The sequence below is a fragment of the Petaurus breviceps genome, unplaced genomic scaffold (assembly GCF_028583685.1).
Source record: "Petaurus breviceps papuanus isolate PSGF00001 unplaced genomic scaffold, PetGlider_PUasm1.0 90865, whole genome shotgun sequence".
NCBI lineage: Eukaryota > Metazoa > Chordata > Mammalia > Diprotodontia > Petauridae > Petaurus > Petaurus breviceps.
The window spans coordinates 352,818-373,184 of NW_027187367.1; the positions used below are offsets into that span (position 1 = coordinate 352,818).

Genomic DNA, 20,367 nt, shown 5'->3' on the forward strand with positions numbered 1-20,367 from the left:
AGTCCCCCGGCTTTGAAAAACCCAGAATAGTGGAAACCCAGATGTTGACTGGGTATGGATGTAATGGTTGGACAGTTTGGAAATCTGTCTACTTGATGTTTCTGTCTTGATAATTATGTCTGTATACTTTGAGGTTCAGGGTGCTGACCTTTTCTCCTGAACAAGGTAAACGATATATGTCTGACTGATTAAAGTAAGCTTGTTAACCCATTTTGAGTTGCTTTCCTTTAACAAAGCAGATCCAAGAACCTGTGGTAGCTGCAAACCCTGAGGATGCTTGGGGTGCTTGCCGCTACAGGTAGGCCCTATTATCATCATCCCCATTTTATAGGTAAGGAAACTGAAACAGAGACACTTTGAAGTCTCAGATAACATGGCATTTAAGTATCTGAGGCAGGATTTTTGAATCCAAGTATAAAGCCAAGCACAAGCAGCTCTCCTGAGGACTGCGGCTTTGAATAGCTTTATGGTTCTAATCACATAGTATAGTGAACTCTCTATTTATTCAACAATAAACTAAAGCAGAACATTCACAGAAACCAAAGTACAACATTCACAATGATATAACATAACAACTTATTATTAAAGTGGCCATTTTCTTAAACAAATATATCATTCAGTAAATCTCAATCTGAATCAATCAATATAAAGTAACCATCTAAAGCCTTCTTTCATCTTGATTTGGAGACTGGCTTCCAATCATCCTTAAGGAGCAATCATTTTAAGGAGTACAAAGTACAACAGTCTCCCACCCCTAGGTCACAGTAAATCATGACCTTTTCAATCAGCACTAAGTACCCAAGGAAACGTCCTTTCATCTTGACTCAAGGCTGACTCCCAGACTCCATGGTTCCTCTTCTATGCTCTCAGTTCTTGTCTGAATTCACCCAACTGTCACCCAGATTCACAGGTAGCCAGCTCCCTGCTCCTGGTCCAGTTATACACATCAAGCTTAGCAGAGCCACAACAACATTCATAAACATTGCAGGCACCATCATCAATTCACTTTCTGCCTATGAAATCAATACAGACCAACAGACAGGGCCTCTGCCTGAGAAATCAACACAAATCATCAGTAAAGTCCCAGGACCTCTGAAAACATCAGTAAAAACCTCCTTTGGGACTTCTGTCAACAGGCAGCAGGAAAGTCCTCTTTCAGGGCTTCTCAACCAGCAGTAAAGGTCACAGGGCTTCTGTAACAACAGCAACATCCTCTATCAGCAGACGAATCTGACAAAGTAACATCAACACAGACAAAGTGCCAATACCATAGCCATGCTTCTTCCAAGTTCTGCTTGGTCTCAGATTGTGCTCCTGCTTTTATATGGTCTTTTGGCAAGTTCCTGCCACTGTGGCCTTCACAGGTTCTGTTTCTAACAAAGACTTGATATAATCACAGGCAAGGCTCAAAGATACTTGAACAACTAAAACAAGGAGTTAAGTACATGAATAACTGAAACAAGGAGCTAAGTACAATTTTGTTTGCTATTACACCAAGTCATCCTGACCCTGGGTTCCATCTGTATATGTTCTGCCATACTGCTTTTCTCATTCAGTCCTTATCCTTCTTGATCTCTCTGAAGCATTTGGCACTATTAACCTCTCCCTCTGCCTAGAGTCCTCCACTTTGGGGGTTTTCATGACACTGTTGTTCTCTCTTGATTCTCCTACCTGTCTCATCACTCCTCAGGTTTTTATGAGAATCTTCATTCTAATATGTGAGATCTGCCTGGGGTCCTTTTCTCTTCTCTTTGGTTTTATAATTTCATCAATTACCATGGGTTCAACTAACCTCTCTATGCAGACGATCCCTTTTTCTTTTTTAATACTTTATTAACTTCTGGTTTACATCATTCATTTCTGCCAGATTTTGAGTTACAATTTTTTCCCGTTTTTCCCCTACCCAACACCCCAAAATAGCAGTCCCACAATGATAACCCCTCCTCCAATCTGCTCTCTCCCATATCTTCTCCCATACCCCCTTCAACTTTTCCAGTAGGGCATGGTGGATCTCTATGCCCCAATGCCTATATATCTTATTTCTCAATTACATGTAAAATAGAATTAATAATTGTATTTATATATTTTTAAACATTTGATGTCAAAACTTTGAATTCCAGATTCATTCCTTTCCTCCCTTGTCACCCACCTTTACTGGAAAGATAAGCAATTCAGTATAGGTTGTACATGTGAAGCTATGCAAAACATTACCATAGTAGATATATTATAAAAGACTGATGATATTTCCCTCCCTCCTATCCCACATCCCACTTGTTGTATTCTCTACTTTGATCCTGTCCCTTTTCAAAAGTGGGTGCTTGCAACTTCTTCCCCCCCCCAGCCTGCCCTACCTTCCATCATCCCCCTTTTCTTTATTCCCCCCTACTCTCTTGTAGGGTGAGATACCCTATTTAGTGTGTATGCCATTCCCTCCCTAAGCCAAATTCAATGAGAATAAGGTTTTGCCTTTTTGCCTTCCTGTTCTTCCCCTACATTGTAGCCATTTTCCCTTGCCTCTTCTATATGAGATAGTTTACCCCATTCTGTCTCTCCCCATCTCCTCTTGTTATATTCCCCTCTCACCTCTTAATTTTACCTTTTAAGTATCATCCCTTCTTATTAAATTGGTCCTGTGTCCTCTATCTATGTGTACCTGTAAACATATATACACACATTCACATATGTATTCATATGCCCATATACCCTCCTATATAGACATATATTTCTATTCTCTTCAACTATTTTCATACTGAGAAAAGTTTCATCAGTTACAATTATCATTTTTCCATGTAGGAATATAAATAGTTCAACTATGATAAGTTCCTTATGATTTCTTTTCCCTGTTTACCTTCTCATGCTTCTCTTGCTTCTTGTATCTCAATGTTTCTCTTCAACTCTGGTTTTTTTTATCAAGAATGCTTGAAAGTCCTCTATTCCACTGAATGACTATATTTTCCCCTGAAACATGATACTCAGTTTTGCTGGGTAGGTGATTCTTGGTTTTAATCCCAGCTCCTGTGACCTCTGGAATATCATATTCCAAGCCCTTTGATCCCTCAGTGTAGTAGAAGCTGCCAGATCCTGTGTTATCCTGACTGTGTTTCCACAATATTCAAATTGTTTCTTCCTGGCTGCTTGTAATATTCTCTCTTTGATCTGGGAATTTCGGAACCTGGCTATAATATTCCTAGGAATTTTCTTTTTGGGATCTTTTCCAGGAGGTGATCAGTGGATTCTTTCAACCTCTATTTTGCCCTCTGGTTCTAGAATATCAGGGGGAAGAGGCCGACGCCCTCCCAACTACTGGATTCCAAAGTCCACACTGCACTGACCTCTCACTTTGTCCTTAGCATCTGTGTGTTGATAATTCTGGAAAGTGATACAGCTGCTGGTGATCTGAAGTCCCTCCAGCTGGTGGTTGGTCAGGCCCGCCCTGGGGCTAAAACCTCTGGCTCGAGTGGGGCTGTGCTCGGCTCCCAGAACACTGCACTAGCCAATTCCTGCTGGGCTGTCCTCAGAGAGAGGTTAGCTTCTTTGTGTCATTTTGTGGGTTCTGTAGCTCCAAAGTTTGTTCAAAGTCCCCCCCCCTTTTTTTTTTTAGCAATCGGGGTTAAGTAATTTGCTCAAGGTTACACGGCCAGTTATTTCTGGGTGTGGTGCTGAGTATCTGAGCCCGGATTTGATCCAGGTCATCCCGACACTGGAGCCAGTGCTCTTACTCGCTGAGCCACCTGGCCGCCCCTAAGCAATTGGGGTTAAGTAACTTGCTCAAGGTTACACGGCCAGTTATTTCTGGGTGTGGTGATGAGTATCTGAGCCCGGATTTGACCCAGGTCATCCCGACACTGGAGCCGGTGCTCTTACTCGCTGAGCCACCTGGCCACCCCTAAGCAATTGGAGTTAAGTAACTTGCTCAAGGTTACACGGCCAGGTGTTTCTGGGTGGGTGCTAAGTGTCTGAGCCCAGGATTCAATCTCCAGGTCTTCTCAACACTGGAGCCGGTTCTCTTACTCGCTGTGCTACCTGGACACCCCAGAGTCCCCTTTTACATGAATTGGGGGAGGTGGAAGCCAGAGTCCCGAGGAAATCCTGTTTCTATTCCGCCATCTTGACTCCACCCCCCTATGCAGATGATTCCTAAATCTATACGTCCAGGCATCATCCCTCTGCTGAGTTTACCTGTTGGACATCTTCACCTAGATATTCTATGGAATAGAGTAAGTGTTTGAAATTCAATACATCCAAAATGGTGTCATTATCTTTCTCCTTAAATTCACTGCTCCTCCTAATTTACCTGTCTCTGTCCAGAGCATAATTATTCTTCAAATCATCTAAGTTTCCAAAATAAAGGTAATCTTCAACTCTTTACTATCTCTCAAATTCAATCAGTTGCCAAGTCATTGATTCTCTCTGTATGATGTATCTCAAGTATTTCTTGGCTCCACTCATCTGTCCATCATTCTACTTCAGGCTCTCATCAGTTTTTCTTTTTGCTTTTTTTTGAGCTCTCATCACTTTTTGACTGAACTATTGCAGTAGATCACCTCATTGCTTTCCCTACCTTTAGTCTCTTCCCTCTCCAATCAATACTCAACAGCACTCCCAAATTGATATTCCTAAAGCACAGATCTGACCATGTCATTACCATGCTTAACAAGCTCTTGTGATTATTGCCCCTAAGATAGAATATAAATTCCTCCATTTGGCTTTTAAAGTCCTTCCCAATCTGGCAGTAGTCTAGCATTCCAGGTTTACTGCCTATTATCCTTCTTTCATTTTGTCCAAACCAGTCTTCTTGCTGTTCCTCATATAAGATACTCCATTTCAAATTAGCAAGGTGGTACAATGGATAGAGTGGCTAAGCTTAAAGTCAGGAAGACTTGAGTTTAAATCTGGTCTCAGAAACTTACTAGCTGTGTCACCCTGGACAAGTCACTTAACCCTCTGTTTCTTTGTATGGTTTCTCAACTGTAAAATTGGGATAATAATAGCACCTATCTTGTAAAGTGAGATATTTGTAAAATATGTGCCTGACACATAGTAGAATGTAGAAATATAGTTTATATAATTTACATAACATAACATAATTCATATTTATATAATTTATATAATATATATAACATTTATATAATTCATAGTAGAACTATATAAATACTTTTTTCCCTTTTCCCCAGTTTCCTTTGCCTGGATTACACTCCCTCATCTCTGCTTCACAGAATTCCTAACCATCCTTCTAGATCAGTTCAAGTGCCACCTATAGGAAACCCATTTTGATTCCAGAACCTAAGTTCTAGGTGCTGAAGGAGACAAAAGGTTAAAAAATCCCTCAAATCGTGGTCATATGCCATCATAATCCTTACAGTCTAATAGAAACATATAGACAATTATAATACATGGTAAGTCCACTACATTAGAAAGGTTTCAATGTTGTATTTGAACTCCAAAGAATAGAGATAGACTAATGTATTTCAGTTATTTCAATGAGAAACTCCATTAAAACATCCAGTCAATGAAAAAAAAAATTCTCCACCATTAAACTCTACAGTAAGTGCTTAGTGTCACTATTCCCTCTAAAGTCTTTTAATATATAAAGCCCAAACCCTTCAGCATAGTATTCAAAGATTTCCGCCGTTCAGTCCCATATAGCTTTGCAACCTTATCGACATTTTCCAGTCACAGTAGTCAGAAAGTATGTGCCTCTGACACAGGCAACTCTTAAGAGTTAGATGATACAGTGGGTAAGGGAAGTCTGGAAGACCTGACTTCAAATAAAGCCTCAGACACTTAATGGTTGTGTGACCCTGGGCATTATTGTAAAGAGCTTTGCAAATCTTAAAGCACTATGTAAGTGTTAGCTATTATCATCATCATTATCATTCTAAAACATTAAATTACAGTAGTCTACCAGCATTTGTGGAAAGAATTTCCAAGCCAGCAGTCCACAGTACAGCACAGATCTGGACAATACAAAACAAAAACAAAAAACTTGCATGGAGGAAAGCACTTTAGGAAACTAAAAAATTACAAGCATGGTATTATTACTACCTTGTTTGAAATTCTGAGCACTGGAGTTTTTCCTTCGAGTCTGACAACAAAGACACTGCCCCAGATGAATAATGCAAATTATCTGCCCTCCTTCCAGCTTTCTTCACCTCCGCCCTATTCTCACCCACAATCAGAAATTATTTTTTTTCAAATTAGCTAGTTAGCATTCTTCTCAGTACTTTGGAAGGCAGAGAAAACAGACAAGATATCTAGATGGCTTAAAAGCACAGTAGATTTGAATTGGGAGCAGAGTCAAATACATTGCAGTGCACAACCCCAAGTGACTGAAGGAAGGAGTATAATGCTTTGGGTCAGAAAGAACAAGCTTCAAAGGTAGAGGGCTGATGTTAGGGACTCCCAAACAGGAGAAGGTGCTCTAGAACAACTTCATCTATTAAGAGGTCCAGTTGTCAGTCAGTCAATCAGCCTAGGGAATCAGTCTTAATGATTTTAGCCCTCTCTATTCATCATCCTTGTAGTTAGTCCTCTGCTCCTCTTTTATCTACCCACTCCGCTCAGATCGATAAATCAGAGCTGGGGTCCAGGGCCAAGGTCAGGGGCAAGAGGCAGGTAGAGCGGAAACTTTTTCAGTCTCAAGTCCCCTATTTGCCACCCCACTCCTACGCCCATAGGTTTCTAGAGCTTCTCGTGGCTCATTAAATCTTAGGGGTCCTTAGAAACTATAAACCCAATACCCATTTTGCAGAGTGAGGGCCACGGAAAGTCACGAAGTGACTTTCTTAACATCCCAGTGACACAGCCGGTTTACTATCTCTCTTCATGCCTCACCATTGAAGCCAATCACTGCTTCAAGCTCCAGTCCAAGCACCTCAGATTCTGGCAGGGCCTCGGAATCCGCCATCGCCGCAACACCACTAGCCTCTGGGTAGCTGAAACTCACCGCCCAGCACTCCGCGTCCCTCTGTCGCGATGGCAACCAGCCTACACCTGCGCTTGCGTACAAATCAGAGTCTACATTCACTAGGTGGCTCGCCACACTTCCACGCCTTCTGCAGGTCTCAGACCCTCTGCTTCATGCTCATTGGTCCTTGTAACTAGGAATCAGTCACAGTGCCGCCTAATTTTCGAATTTTTTTCTCAGTTACAAATTTTAAACTTCATTTTTTACAAGTTTGAGTTCCAAATTCTCTCTGAGTTTCAAATTCTCCCTTTCCTCACCTATCATTGCGAAGGCAAGCAATTTGATAAAGATTATACATTTGCAGGCATGCAAAATGTATTTCTGTATTAGTGGTTTTGTAAAATAAAACAGACAAAAAAACCACAAGCAAAATAAAATTTAAAAAAAAAGTATGCTTCGATCTGCATTCAGATTCCATTAGTTCTTTCTCTAGAGGTGGATAGCATTTTTCCTCATAATTCCTTCAGAATTATCTTGGATCTTTGTATTGCTGAGAAGAGCTAAGTCATTCACAGTTGAATATTATACAATATTCCTGTGTACAATGTTCTTCTGGTTCTGTTCACCTCACTTTGCATCAGTTCATGTAAGTCTTTCTGGTTTTTTCTGAAAGCACCCTGCTCATCATTTCTTATTGCATAATAGTATTCCATTACAATCATATACCACAACTTGTTCCAGTCTTTCTAATTGACGGGTGTCTCCTCAACTTCCAATTGTTTGCCACCACAAAAAGAGCTGCTATAAAAATTTTTGTACATATAGGAAAAGCTGACCATTTTAAAGCCAGGATAATAAGCTTTGTTGCATCCTACAACAAACTGATGCTCTGAAGAAGTGATCCCTGGTATTGGTTTTGTATACCACAGGAAATAGGGTATTTGTAATTATTCAAACATTCTCAAAACAAATTAACTTTAATTTACTTTTAAAGGTGAATTCACTTTTTAGGTGATTTAAATACTTACATATTGAAATATTTGAGTAATTTATTTAAAATGAATAAAAAAATTAAGTGTGTTTCCTCAAAATTTTCGAGAATTTTGCCATTATATTCTTTGATCCAGGAACTCCACAGATAAGCAGGACACACTTTTAAGTTTAATCTGTGCTAAACTTATCTGTCACTTTAAGTCTAGACAACCAGTAAAACAATAGAGTAAGCACCGATTTATTATGTTTGCAGATTACCTAGGTGTAAATGTTCAAACTGAAAAGAACTGACACCAGCAGACCACTAAGGACCTCAAAACTAGAAAGGTTCCATAGAAATAAAAATATTAATAGTAGCACTTTTTGGGAGTGTGTGGTAACCAAGAATTAGAAACAAAATAGTTGCCCATTGACTGGAGAATGGCTAAACAAATTGTGTTACATGAATGAAATATTTGTTTTTTTCCCCCTAGTTCAGTTGATGATGTGATCAATGATGATGTGATAATGTATTAACAAGGGAAGGGGACACTTCATCTAACAGGTAGAGAACAAGAGTCAATCAGTCTAGCATTTATTAAGTGCCAATTGTATGCCAGGTACAGTGATAAGTTCTAGGGTTACAAAGTAAGGCAACCTCCCTCCCTCCCCCAAAGAAAAACAGTCCTAGCTCTCAAGGAGTTCACAATCTAATGGGTGAGACCACATGCAAACAACTATGTATGAACGAGATAAATTGGCGGTACTCTCTGAAGAAAAGCCCTAAAATTTAAGGAGGACTGGGAAAGGGTTTTTGCAGAGGTTGGGACTTACCTGAGATTTGAATGAAGCCAGGGAAACTAGGAGACAGAGATGAGGGAGCAAAAGCATCTCAGGCATGGGGGACAGCAAAATGAAAATGCTTGGAGCCTGGAAATGGAGTATTATATGTAAGGAATAGCAAGGAGGTCTGTCACTGGAGTCCCTGGAAATAAGATTTAAGGATACTGGAAAGGTAATATTGGACCAAATTATGAAGGGCATTAAAAACCAAATAGAGGATTTTATCCTAGAGGTGATAAGGAGCCACTGGAGTTTACTGAGTAGGGAAGTTACATGGTCAGACCTGTGCCTTAATATCACTTTGACCACTGAGTAGAGGGTAGAGTGTAGTGGTGAGAGTCTAGAGGTAGGGAGAATAATCTGCAGGTTATTGCAATAGTTGACAAATGAAGTGATAGAGACTCCATGAGACATTAAGAAACATTAAAACAAAGTCAAAAGAATGAAATGTGAAACAAATGGGCAATGGAAAGAAAAAAATGTGAAATATTTCATCAGAAAACAACTGACCTGGAATGTAGATTGAGGGGATATAATTTAAGAATTATTTTGCTACCTGAAAGCTATGATCAGGAAAGAGGCTGGATGCTGTAGTTCAAGAAAACTGTCCTAATATCTTAGATCCAAAGGGTAAGATAGAAATTGGAAGAATCCACTGATAACCTCCTAAGAGAGATCCCAAAATGAAAACTCCCAGAAATATTAGAGCCAAATTCCAGAGCTTCCATGTCATGGAGAAAATATTGCAAACAGCCCAAGAGAAACAATTCAAATATCATGGAGCCCCTGTCAGGATCAAATGAGACTTAAAGGAGTGGAAGAGTAGCAATCATGAACTTGTTACAAAGTGAAAGCAAAAATAGACCCAATTAAAAGAGGTAACTAGGAAAATTCCACTTTGCTAAAACGTACTATAGACAATGAAGATAAAAATATTTTACAGCAAAAAAAAAAAAGAAAAAAATAACTACACATAAAAAAATCAGAAGTGAATGTGGCAATATTATAAAGATAAGTAGAACTGTACAGATTAGATAGAAGACACAACCAAAATACTCCTTTGTGGAGTATGAGGTACACAAATGTTGCACATTGCATGTTTTCCCACTTTTTTCAATGTATTGATAAGTTGTGTGTAGGTTTTTTTTCCTGTCTTTTAAAAAATGCTATTCGTTATATGGGATGGCTCTCTGGGAGGGGCAGGGAGAGGGATCCTGGGGAAAATTATGTTGATAAAAAAAAACAAATGACATCAATAAAAACTCATTAAAAAAAAAAGTAGATGTGAAAGAAAACCCATGGATTATCCCTTAGAACCTGGGATAACAGCTGGCCTCTGAAGATGTAACTCAAAACCCAGTTTATAAATGGGCAAGTTGAGGGAATAATAGTGAGCTACTACATCCAGTCTTAGAAGTAGGCCTAAGAGACTGATAACTTTTCATTTCATTATTATGGTTGCTTGGACCTATGTGGAGTGGCCAGTCCCCTGTAGGAATCTCTAAGTTTTGGCTTAGTCTTCTGGTACCTCGATTTAGCTTTTGACTTCTCTTTCTTAGTCTCCTTCTTCTTGTAGAGTCTTGATTCCAGAGTCTTGATTCCATCTTTTGTTGTAACCCTTATAGGCCCTAACTGAATGTGGCCGATTGCATTGGTAACAGGCCTCCTACCAGTCATGGTTCCCTGCCCTGAGCATTAGGATGACCCTGTCTCTCTTGGTGGCTAAGGTGTGGAGTTAGTTGAGCACTAGGCTGCCCCATCTCCTGCTATGGCTCTGGATTGGGCTATCTGGGCCCTGATCAGCTTAGGCACTGTTTCAGCTCTGTCCTTTACTATAGAATAGTAGGAAAGGGTTACCTGGGCATGGTGCTTCCTGGGTACTGATCTAATCCTATGTTCTGATAGGGTTCAAGCACTTGTTATCTGGTCCAGTTGTGCCAGTGTGTGGGACAGTAAAGACCCTTGCCCAAATTAAACTCAAAGGCTTCTTAAGGTAGAAAGTAGAAAAGAGTTTATTAAGATCTTGTGAGAAAAGGTGTCCCCAATCTGACAAAGAACCAGAAGGGAGAAGTACCCTACAGAAGGCAAAGGCATGATTATAAAACCCTAATGTGGGAATTTCACACCCTCTCAACTGTCCTACCTTACCATTGGTTGGTAAGGCAAGCTCACAATCTTCTTATTAATACCAACCAATTGGCACAAAGCAATCTCAATCCATTACCATAATTATCACTAATGAGGCTCTAATTTTGTTAGATAACATACATAATATATGAGGTCCACTACACAAGCGCAGTAACAACCCCAGAATACTGAACCCCCCTTCAGTCCAACCTAGATGTGTCCTTATCTGGGCCTGAGTATCCCAAGGCCACTGTCTGCTTCCTGATTGGTCAAATCCACCTGCTGCTGCCAGCTCCTTTTATTCTACATTATTTCATTTTCGGTATTATCTAGGAGTTCTCTGGGAAGTGGGAACCCAACTTCTTCCCGAGGCTACTGCCTCAGCTCTTCCCAAGGCTACTATCTGGTACTTTTTATCAATAGTCTTCTTTCAGCAATTCTTGCAATTCTATAGAAACTTCACCCTTTGCTACTCTCACACTACCATTCCTTTCCCCAAACTAGAAACACCTCTATGGGGAAATGATACTGAACTTAGTTACAAAGTATAAGAATGTATATAGGATGTTCAGAATGGGAAAACTTCATTGCAAGTTATCCCTCACACCAGGGTACTTGGCTGGCCCTGTACTTTGCCATGGGGTGGGCTGCCTGGCACTGTGCAACCTGTGTCTTACATTGCTTGGGTGTTGATGTGGTCCTGTCTCGTGTATGGGCTCCATTGTTGGCTGCCTGGGTGTTGCCCTTTCATGGCTCCAGGTTGCTTGTGTGCTGTATCTTGTGACTCTTTTGGTTTACCTCTGCTCAGCATGGAGATCTGTCTGGTCTTCTTGTGCAATTCTGGACAGGATGGAGTGGTTTTTCTGATAAGTCATTTCTATTAGTTTTCCTTTATCATTGTTCTATTTCATTTTTAAAGTTTTTTCTAGAGTGCTTAGGGGAATGTAGACTCCCTGTGGCCTATCATGTTGCCATCTGAGTTGGCTATGCAGTTTATCTACAGCATAACAAATGTTAGTGGGCTATATAGAGCATGCTTATATATTTTGCACCTCGTTTCTGACCTTCGTACCATATGGAAATTTGGGAGAAGCTGGTTGCTGGCCATGGAAGAATAAGGGGCTTATGTGATGACTAAAATTTTGTTGTACAGATGGAAGGATGGATAATTTAGGAGATGCTAAGTCAGACCTGAATAAATGTACAAAAAGGATGACCCAATCCTTAATCTTTTTATTTTCTTTTAGCTTTGAGGAAACGGGATTGATTTGAAGAAAAAGTTCAAATCCTCTAGATCCTTATAATAACTTTTTTTTTTTTTTAAAAGCAATTGGGGTTAAGTAACTTGCTCAAGGTTACACGGCCAGGTGTTTCTGGATGGATGCTAAGCGTCTGAGCCCAGATTTGATCTCCAGGTCATCCCAACACTGGAGCCGGTGCTCTTACTTGCTGTGCTACCTGGCAGCCCCTCCTTATAATAACTTTAAGAGGTTCTTCTAACCAAGGGCCCTCCAGCCAGGGAGGTGGAGGTGTAAGACCTAGATTGAGACTGAGTTGGGGCTTTGCTCTGTCCACCAAAACTATTCCTTCTTGGGGTGTTAGTTATCTCTTCTCCAGGCACTCAGATCTCTGATTCTGTACAATTCAGTACTTTTATTCAGGTGCCAGAGGATGTGACCAAATGCTTCAGCTAATCAAAAAAGATTTCCTGTCATACCTAGGAAGGTATATAGGAGTTTTTCACACAGTAAAGATGGCGTTTTGTTTTCACTTGATAAATGTGTGAATGTAACCATAGTTTGTAAATTTTATGTACATGAGATACTATTAAATTTAATCTTATTAATATTTTTCTCCATCACTTTCTTAAGTCTAAACAATTAACAAAACAATACATCAAGCCCTGATTTGTAGTGTTCCCAGGTATAAATGCTCATGTTGAAAATGTAGATATGACCAAGTGCTTCAGCTAATTTAAACAGAATTCCTATTGCTTATAGGGCTATATCCAGGCTTTGTTGGTGATTAGTGAACTAAAGAGATAAGTTCTCACTTTTGATAAATATGAGGCATAATTGATCAAGATATGTTCTCACTAGATTAAACTTTTATCTTTCTCTTTTGTGGGAGTGAGGTAGTTGATCTGCCAACTTAATGACTGTCACCTTTACAAATGATTAATTTTATTACAAATATGAAAATTATAACATTTTGTTGGCCGATGATGTAGGGCATAAAGGATAGAGACAGAAGATCCCTGGGATTAAAATTGGAAGTGGATTTTATTACTGCAGGACTGCCGGGGTCACATACCCAAATCAGACAGTAATTTGGCATGAATAGTATGTTGGTTTTTAAAGAGATTACAATAGTCAGGTTATGTAAGCTGAAACTACAATCAGTGATTGGTCAGTGTATATTCGAATTTTCCTTCACCCTCAAAGTTTTTCCTAGGCTGAGGTACAGGGAACCCAGAATGGGTGGAGATAGGGAACACCCGATAGGGGGTGTGGGGGGGGAGGGGACAGGGTAGAATGGAGCAGGGATTTTACCCTAGGCTGAACCCCCCCCAGGATCAATTAGGAGAGGGAAGGGTGGAGTTTGTGCTGAAATTCCTGTTTACAGATCAATTAGGGGAATGTAAGGTGGGGTTGTGCTCAACAATGAGTGTTCTACATTTTCATTTTATATTAGAATTTTTTGTGTTGTTCTAAAATTGTAATATATGCTTAATTCTATTTGACTAAAATATGGGCTAAAATGATTTTTCATAGCTTTGGCTTATGTTGTGGAAGTGGTGATAATTTGTTTGGAAACCACCTTTTAGAGAGTTCCAGGGGGCACTGAGATTAAAGGTTATAATTCTTAATTAGTCTTTGGGTTACAGCTACTGCCTATCCAGAGATTTACCTTTCTCTGAGATCTGGTTTCCATTCACTTCTCCTCCTCCTTCCCCTTCTCCATTTTTTGCTCTTTAAATTTTATTTTACATTTCATAAGCTTGAAGATTTAGAGTTGAAAAGGCCTTTTCAGGTTTTCTCTTCAAATCTTGTCTTTTTCACAGATAAGAAAACAGGCACTTAGAGGTTAAGTGACTTGCCCAGGGGTCTTGAGACACAACCATTTGAAGGAGGCTTTGAATAATAATATTTAACATTTATGTAGCACCTACTCACTATGTGCAGACACTGGACTATAAGTACTTTACAATTATTATCTTATTTGATCCTCACAGTAATCCTGGGAGGTAGATGCTATTATTTCCCCCCATTTTACAGCTGAGGTACCTGAAGCTCAGTGACTTGCCCGGGGTCACACAGCTAATATATATCTGAGGGAGAATTTGAACTCAGGTCATCCTGGCTCCCGGTCCAGTGTTAATAGCCACTGTGCCAACTAGAGGCCCAGGTTTCCTTAATTATCGCTCCGAGGCCTTCTTTCTTTCTTTTTTTTTTTTTAATTACCCTTCCTGCTGGTGTGGTACAATAGACAATGGATTTCTTATTTCGAATCCCAGCTCCACCACTTTAAAACTGAGAATCTGGACAAGACACTTCCCCTTTCTGGGTATCAGTTTTCTCATCTCTAAAGTGAGGGAGTCATGATATCTTAGGCCACTTCCTTGTAAGGACTTCTCTCTTCCAGGCCCTTTCCGTTCACCTTCTCCCTCCCAGTCCCGCCCCCTTGTGGCGCCTCTAGGAAGACGCACTCTCGCTTCCTTTCAGAGCTCTGGATTCGACCTTCGGCGACTGAGCCATTTGGCCTGCCGTAGTCCGCTGCAGTGACCCGGAAGTTTTGCGGGAAGCAGCAGAGGCAGCGTCATGGCACCGGACCCCTGGTGAGGCCCGGGCTGAGGGACCCAGAGCAGGCTCCTGGGGGGCAGGCTCGGGGTGGTAGGGCAGGGGCGGGGGTAAGACGCTCCCCCTGAGGAAGCTGGGTTGGAGCCGGGCGAGCGGCATCCTCCTCGGGAGGAAAAGGGAGGAGGAGCAGGGAGCCGGCCCTTTCTGAGCGCAGAGCTAAGACCGCCGAGAACAGAACAGCGTTTAGGAAACTTGAATTGGATTTCGTCCTGTGATTTTTCCTACAGTTCAGCCAGTCGGCGACGCAGAGGAGGAATAGTAACGATAGTAATAATAATAATACACGTGTGTAGCGCTTACTCTGGGCCAGGCACTGTGGTAAATTTAGTTCCTTACCATGATCTCATTTGCTCCTCACTACCACGGTGGGGGGCGCGGGAGGGAGTGTTCATATCGTTATTCCCGTTTTACATTTAAGAAAACTGACGCAGACAGGCTCAGTGACTTGCCTAGAGTCACACAGCTAGTAAGTACCTGAAACAGGATTTGGACTCGGGTCTTCCGGATAGGCTCGGGGCTCTGGATTCAAGCTTATGTGGTCTTGTGCATGACCTTGTCATAGATAAGTAACCACCGATAAGAACTGCCCCACAGCTTTCCTTCATCTCTACTCCCGGGTCCGGCTTTCAGAGGGCTCTTTGTAATCTGATTTTATTCTCATGCACTCTTGAGTTATGTACCCTAATATTTGGTAGCCCATTGATACTTTCTGTTCCTTCATTTAATCGACAAAGCAATCTAATAACACATTTTTCGGGCCTATTCTATGTCAGGCACTGTTGCTATGCATTGGCGATGATAGAAAGACCAAAATGAAAACAGTCCTTGCTCTCAAGGAGCTTACATTCCAAGGGAAGGCACAAAATGTACATATATAGGTGTAGGCAAAACATACAAGTCATGATCCTAGATTTAGAGCTAGAAGGCTTATTCCAACCCTCTCCTTTTATAAATGAGGAGCCTGGTTCAGGAAAATGAAGTTACTTGCCCCAGGTCACACAGATGGTAGTGATGATATCTGAACAAAGGCTGGACAAAAGACTCCAAATCCAGAATTCTTTCCACTGTTTCCTCTGCAAATCCAATACACAGTAATCTTAGAGGGGAAGGTTATAGCGGTAGGGTAGGATCAAGAAAGACCTCATACAGTAAGTAGTTTTTGAACTGAGTCTTGAGGGAAGCCAGGGAGTCAGAGATGTGACTGTTTAGTCTTCCAGGTGTGGGGGACAGTGGCTGCAGATATAAAAGTGAGAAGGCATCTACTGGGGCAATTGACTATAACATGGTCATGAACAGGTAAATACAGGATACAAAGAAAAATGTATGTGTACACATATAGGCAAAAACCAAATTACTTCATGTTTTACCACTTCTCCCCTTTCTGTACCTTAAACTCCCCTAAAAAGTAAAAAAAACAAACAAACATATAATAGGTACATAAAACTGGAGTTTGAAACTGAATAAGCACTTATTAAAAAGCAACTAGATCAGCATTCTCGGAGACCTAGAACAGTAGAAGTTCTTAATGAATCCCAGACCTAGAAAGCTGAGAATGAAGATGGTCAGGTATCCCATTTCTGTCCCAGGGACTTAAAAAGTCTGCTTTTTGCAAACCTACAGGGGAAAGAAGATGAAAGCTCACCAGTGAATGGGATAAGAATGGAAGGAAAGGGCTAGTTTTCAAATTTCACTCCACTAGCCTAACAAACTGCAAAAGAGATGGAATAGGTGGAAGATCATTTCTAAGTACTCATTCATTCAATAATTGCCTATTGAACATTTCATTAAGTACCCATTTTGTGCAAGGTGACTCCTTAGAAGTGAGGTAAGGAAGGAGTGATAACCTATGGGAAAAGAAGGTACTTGGAAAGAACAAATTTGCAAGTAGGATTTTTAGTGTCTTTAAGTGTATTAGTAAGACAAGATGGAAAGATAAATAAGACTGGGTCCCTGATTTTTCTTTTTTTTGTGTGTTTTTGGAGGGGGGAAGGCAGGGCAATTGGGGTTAAGTGACTTGCCCAAGGTCACATACCTAGTAAGTGTTAAGTTTCAGAGATGGGATTTGAACTCAGGTCCTCTTGACTTCAGGGCCAGCCTTCTATTTACTGTGCCACTTAGCTGCCCCTTGGTCTCTGATGTGTTATTTTTTTTTTGGAGGGACAGTTGGGGTTAAGTGACTTGCCCAAAGTCACACGGCTAGTTAAGTGTCTGAGGCCGGATTTAACTCAGGTCCTCCTGACTCCAGGGCCAGTGCTCTATTCACTTTGCCACCTAGCTGTCTTTCCCTGGATCTTTGATCTTAGGGAACACATAGGGAGAAAGAAAATACACGTGGGTAAATGTAATGCAACAGACATACCAAGTTCATAGAGGCAAGATGCTGGGACATCGATTTTTCTTTTTGCTTTTTTTGTGAGGGCAATTGGGGTTAAGTGACTTGCCCAAGGTCACACGGCTAGTTTTTGTGTTAAGTGTCTGAGGCTGGAACCGAACTCAGGTCCTCCTGACTCCAGGGCAGGTGCTTGGGACATAGATTTTTAAAACAACAATGTTCCTGTGTTGAAGAGCTTTCATGAGGAATTGGGATTAGGGAGGAACAGGGAGTGTATTATAACGTATATACAGAGAATTATACTATAAGGTAGGAAATGATGAAAACAAATAGTTCCAGATAGTGTGCTCCAGAAAAATTTAAGTTATGTTCAGTAATTAAGACACTGTATAACAGTGTCTATTATACCAGCCATTATATAATTTCCACTGGCTTCCCTCAAGACTCGGTTCAAGAACTACTTACTGTATGAGGTCTTTCTTGATCCTACCCTACCGCTATAACCTTCCCCTCTAAGGTTACTGTGTAGTGTACAAAGAGCCCTCTGAAAGCCGGGCCCGGGAGTAGAGATGAAGGAAAGCTGTGGGGCAGTTCTTATCGGTGATTACTTATCCATGACAAGGTTATGCACAAGACCACATAAGCTTGAATATACCAGCCGACATCTATGGAGAGATTAATCACAAAAAGATTGGCTATCAGGCAGTGAAATTTTTTTTGCCTGTGCTAACCTGTGAAATGGACAGGTACATAATGGCCCCCAGTCTTGTGTGACCCTACTTTAGATTATTAAGTGATAGAATAGGTTCTAGGAATCATATAGTTCCCAAACTACATAATAGTAATAATTAATATTTAAATAGCACTCTAAGCTTTACCAAACATTTATTTCATTTGATCCTTACAATCACCCTGTGGAGATATGTTCTATTAATATTTCCATTTTTCAGATGAGGAAACAGGGTGACAGACTGTGTCTAGCTTCAAATAGCTAGTAAACAATTGAGTCAGAATTGAAACTCATTTTTTTTATTGCAACTCTGTGTAATTACCCTGACTGTCCTACATATCTAGAGTACCTACCTTCTTACCTCTGCTTCAAAGTTCAGCTCTTTTAAGATACAGTTCAGGTACCATCTTCTGCATGAAGCCTTTTTTGATCTTCTCAAATATTAATATCTTTCCTCCCAAACAACCTTGTATTTAACTATTTTGTATATATTTTGTATTCTCTTTTATTTTTGCTGTGTGTATATTTTTACATATGTACTTGTCTCCCCATTAGAATGTAAACTCCTTGTGAGTAGAGATGGTCTTTCACTGTTCCAGTACAGTGCCTGATACATAGGAGGCACTTAATAAATGTCGATTTGATTGATTTAAGTCTGGCTCTCTGTCCACTACTACATGCTAAACTACTAACACAAACATCATCATGTGTTATTTTTCACCTAGTGATCAAGAGTTTACCCTTTACCAGAAGAGGGGAATTGCATATTATCAGGAAGGTCTCCAATATGTAGTGTAGCTTTTTTAGAAAAATTGTAGAGACATGAACAAGATTTGGGGTGTGGTGGTGTTGTGATCCATACTAGTGGAAGGAGTGTCTGCATATATAAATTGTAGATCAACCTCTTATAAGTAAATATCACGTGATTTCACAATCTGGCTCTATTCTATCCTTTTTAGCTTTATTATATACACATTATGGCCTCCATGCATTCTGTTGTCCAGCCAAACTGGCCTTGATGTTCTCACGGTTGACAATTCATTTTCCGATTCACTGCCTTTATGCTGGGTGTTCCCAATGCCTGAAATGTGTTTCCACTTTGCCTCTGCCTCCCTTGTTTGAAGATTCATCTGAAGTACTACATTCTGCAAGATGCCTTCCTTTTTTATTCTCCACAGCTGTATACTGCCTTTTTTTTTTTTACTAAGGTTAACTTGTATCTGTTTTGTATGTGTTCCTTTGTTTAGTTGTATTCAATTTTGTAACCTTATGGACCATAGCGGCCAGTACTGTCCATGGGGTTGGGTCTTCTTGACAGATAACTAGACTTTTGCTGTTTCTTTCTCCAATAGATTGAGGCAAACAGAGGTTAAGTGACTCCTCCAGGGTCACACAGTTGGTAAATGTCTGAGGCAGAATTTGAACTCAAGTCTTCCCAGCTCCAGGCTCAGCACTCTATCCACTGAGCTACCTAGCTGCCTCCATTTTTGTATGTACCTATACTGTATGTCTTGTTTTCCCTGCTGCCCTATCCCTTTAGAATGTGAGCTCCCTGAGGGCAGAGACTTTTGCTTTTATCTTTGTATCTCATTGGCTCAAATACCTCAAATTGTGTGGAACTTACAATGGCATGTTCATGTGTGTGTCTCCCAACTTTTCTGTATAATCTGCCTTGAAAAAAAAATTAATTGCTTTTGTATCCCTATTGCTTACCTTGTGCTTGGTGCATAGTAGGCATTTAAATGCTTTTTGATTGATTTACTTAAAGTGTTTAATGTGCTGGAGATTAAAGGAAGTTTCATTGAGTTGGTGGCACTCCAGAAGGTCCTTGAGGGAAGGTTAGGCAGTCAGTAGGTGGAGATGAAGGGGGAGGGCAATTCAGGTATAGGAGAGAGCATGAATGTTTCTTTACATTTATCAAGACCTTAAAAGACCTTTTCAAATTCCACTTCTTCAAGAAGCTTTCTCTCTGACTACTGCCATCATTGCTCTCACAGTGTTTATAGTCTGTACTATATAGTTTATAATTTAAAACTTAATATCATACAATATTTGAGCTTAAAGGGTTAGATGTCAGGTAATACAGTCTCTTCGTTTTATAGATCAATATAATCAGGCACATAGTGAATTGACTTGCTCAAGGTCATGTTGCTTATGGCTGACTTGGGACTAAAAGTCATGTTTTTGACTTAATTCAGTTTTCTGAAATGTAGTGTTTGCTTTTCTTTTTTATGTATTAGTCTCATTTCTTTTTTTCTTTTTATTATTTAGTTTTCAGTATTTACTTCCACAAGATTTTGAGTTCCAAATTTTCTCCCTCTCTCTCCCCTCCCTCCACCCCAAGACAACATCTGCCCTCCCTTCTATCACCCCCCACCCCATCTCCTTCCCTTCTATTTTCCTGTAGGGCAAGGTAAATTTCTATACCCCATAGCCTATATATCTTATTTCCCAGTTCCCCTTAAAAACAATTTTTAATATTAGTTTTTAAAACTGAGTTTTAAATTCTCTCCCTCTTCACCCACCCTCATTGAGAAAGGAAGCAATTCGATAAAGGTCATACATGTGTAGTCGTACGAAATATTTCCATAATAGT

The 20,367-nt window shown here is 40.3% G+C and overlaps 2 protein-coding genes across 3 annotated transcripts in view; one reads left to right on the forward strand and one right to left on the reverse strand.

The window, feature by feature from the left end:
• The window catches only part of CFAP52 (cilia and flagella associated protein 52), a 92,171-nt gene extending 85,264 nt beyond the window's left edge, over positions 1 to 6,907 (reverse strand). The window contains exon 1 of the mRNA XM_069073671.1: positions 6,835 to 6,907. Coding sequence (XP_068929772.1) covers positions 6,835 to 6,907 — 73 coding nt within the window. The remainder of the gene's footprint in view (positions 1 to 6,834) is intronic.
• Positions 6,908 to 14,545: 7,638 nt separating this feature from the next.
• The window catches only part of STX8 (syntaxin 8), a 279,491-nt gene continuing 273,669 nt past the window's right edge, over positions 14,546 to 20,367 (forward strand). For both annotated transcript variants that reach the window (XM_069073085.1, XM_069073086.1), the window contains exon 1: positions 14,546 to 14,687. In XM_069073085.1, the coding sequence (XP_068929186.1) occupies positions 14,671 to 14,687 (17 nt within the window). In that variant the 5' untranslated portion in view covers positions 14,546 to 14,670. The remainder of the gene's footprint in view (positions 14,688 to 20,367) is intronic.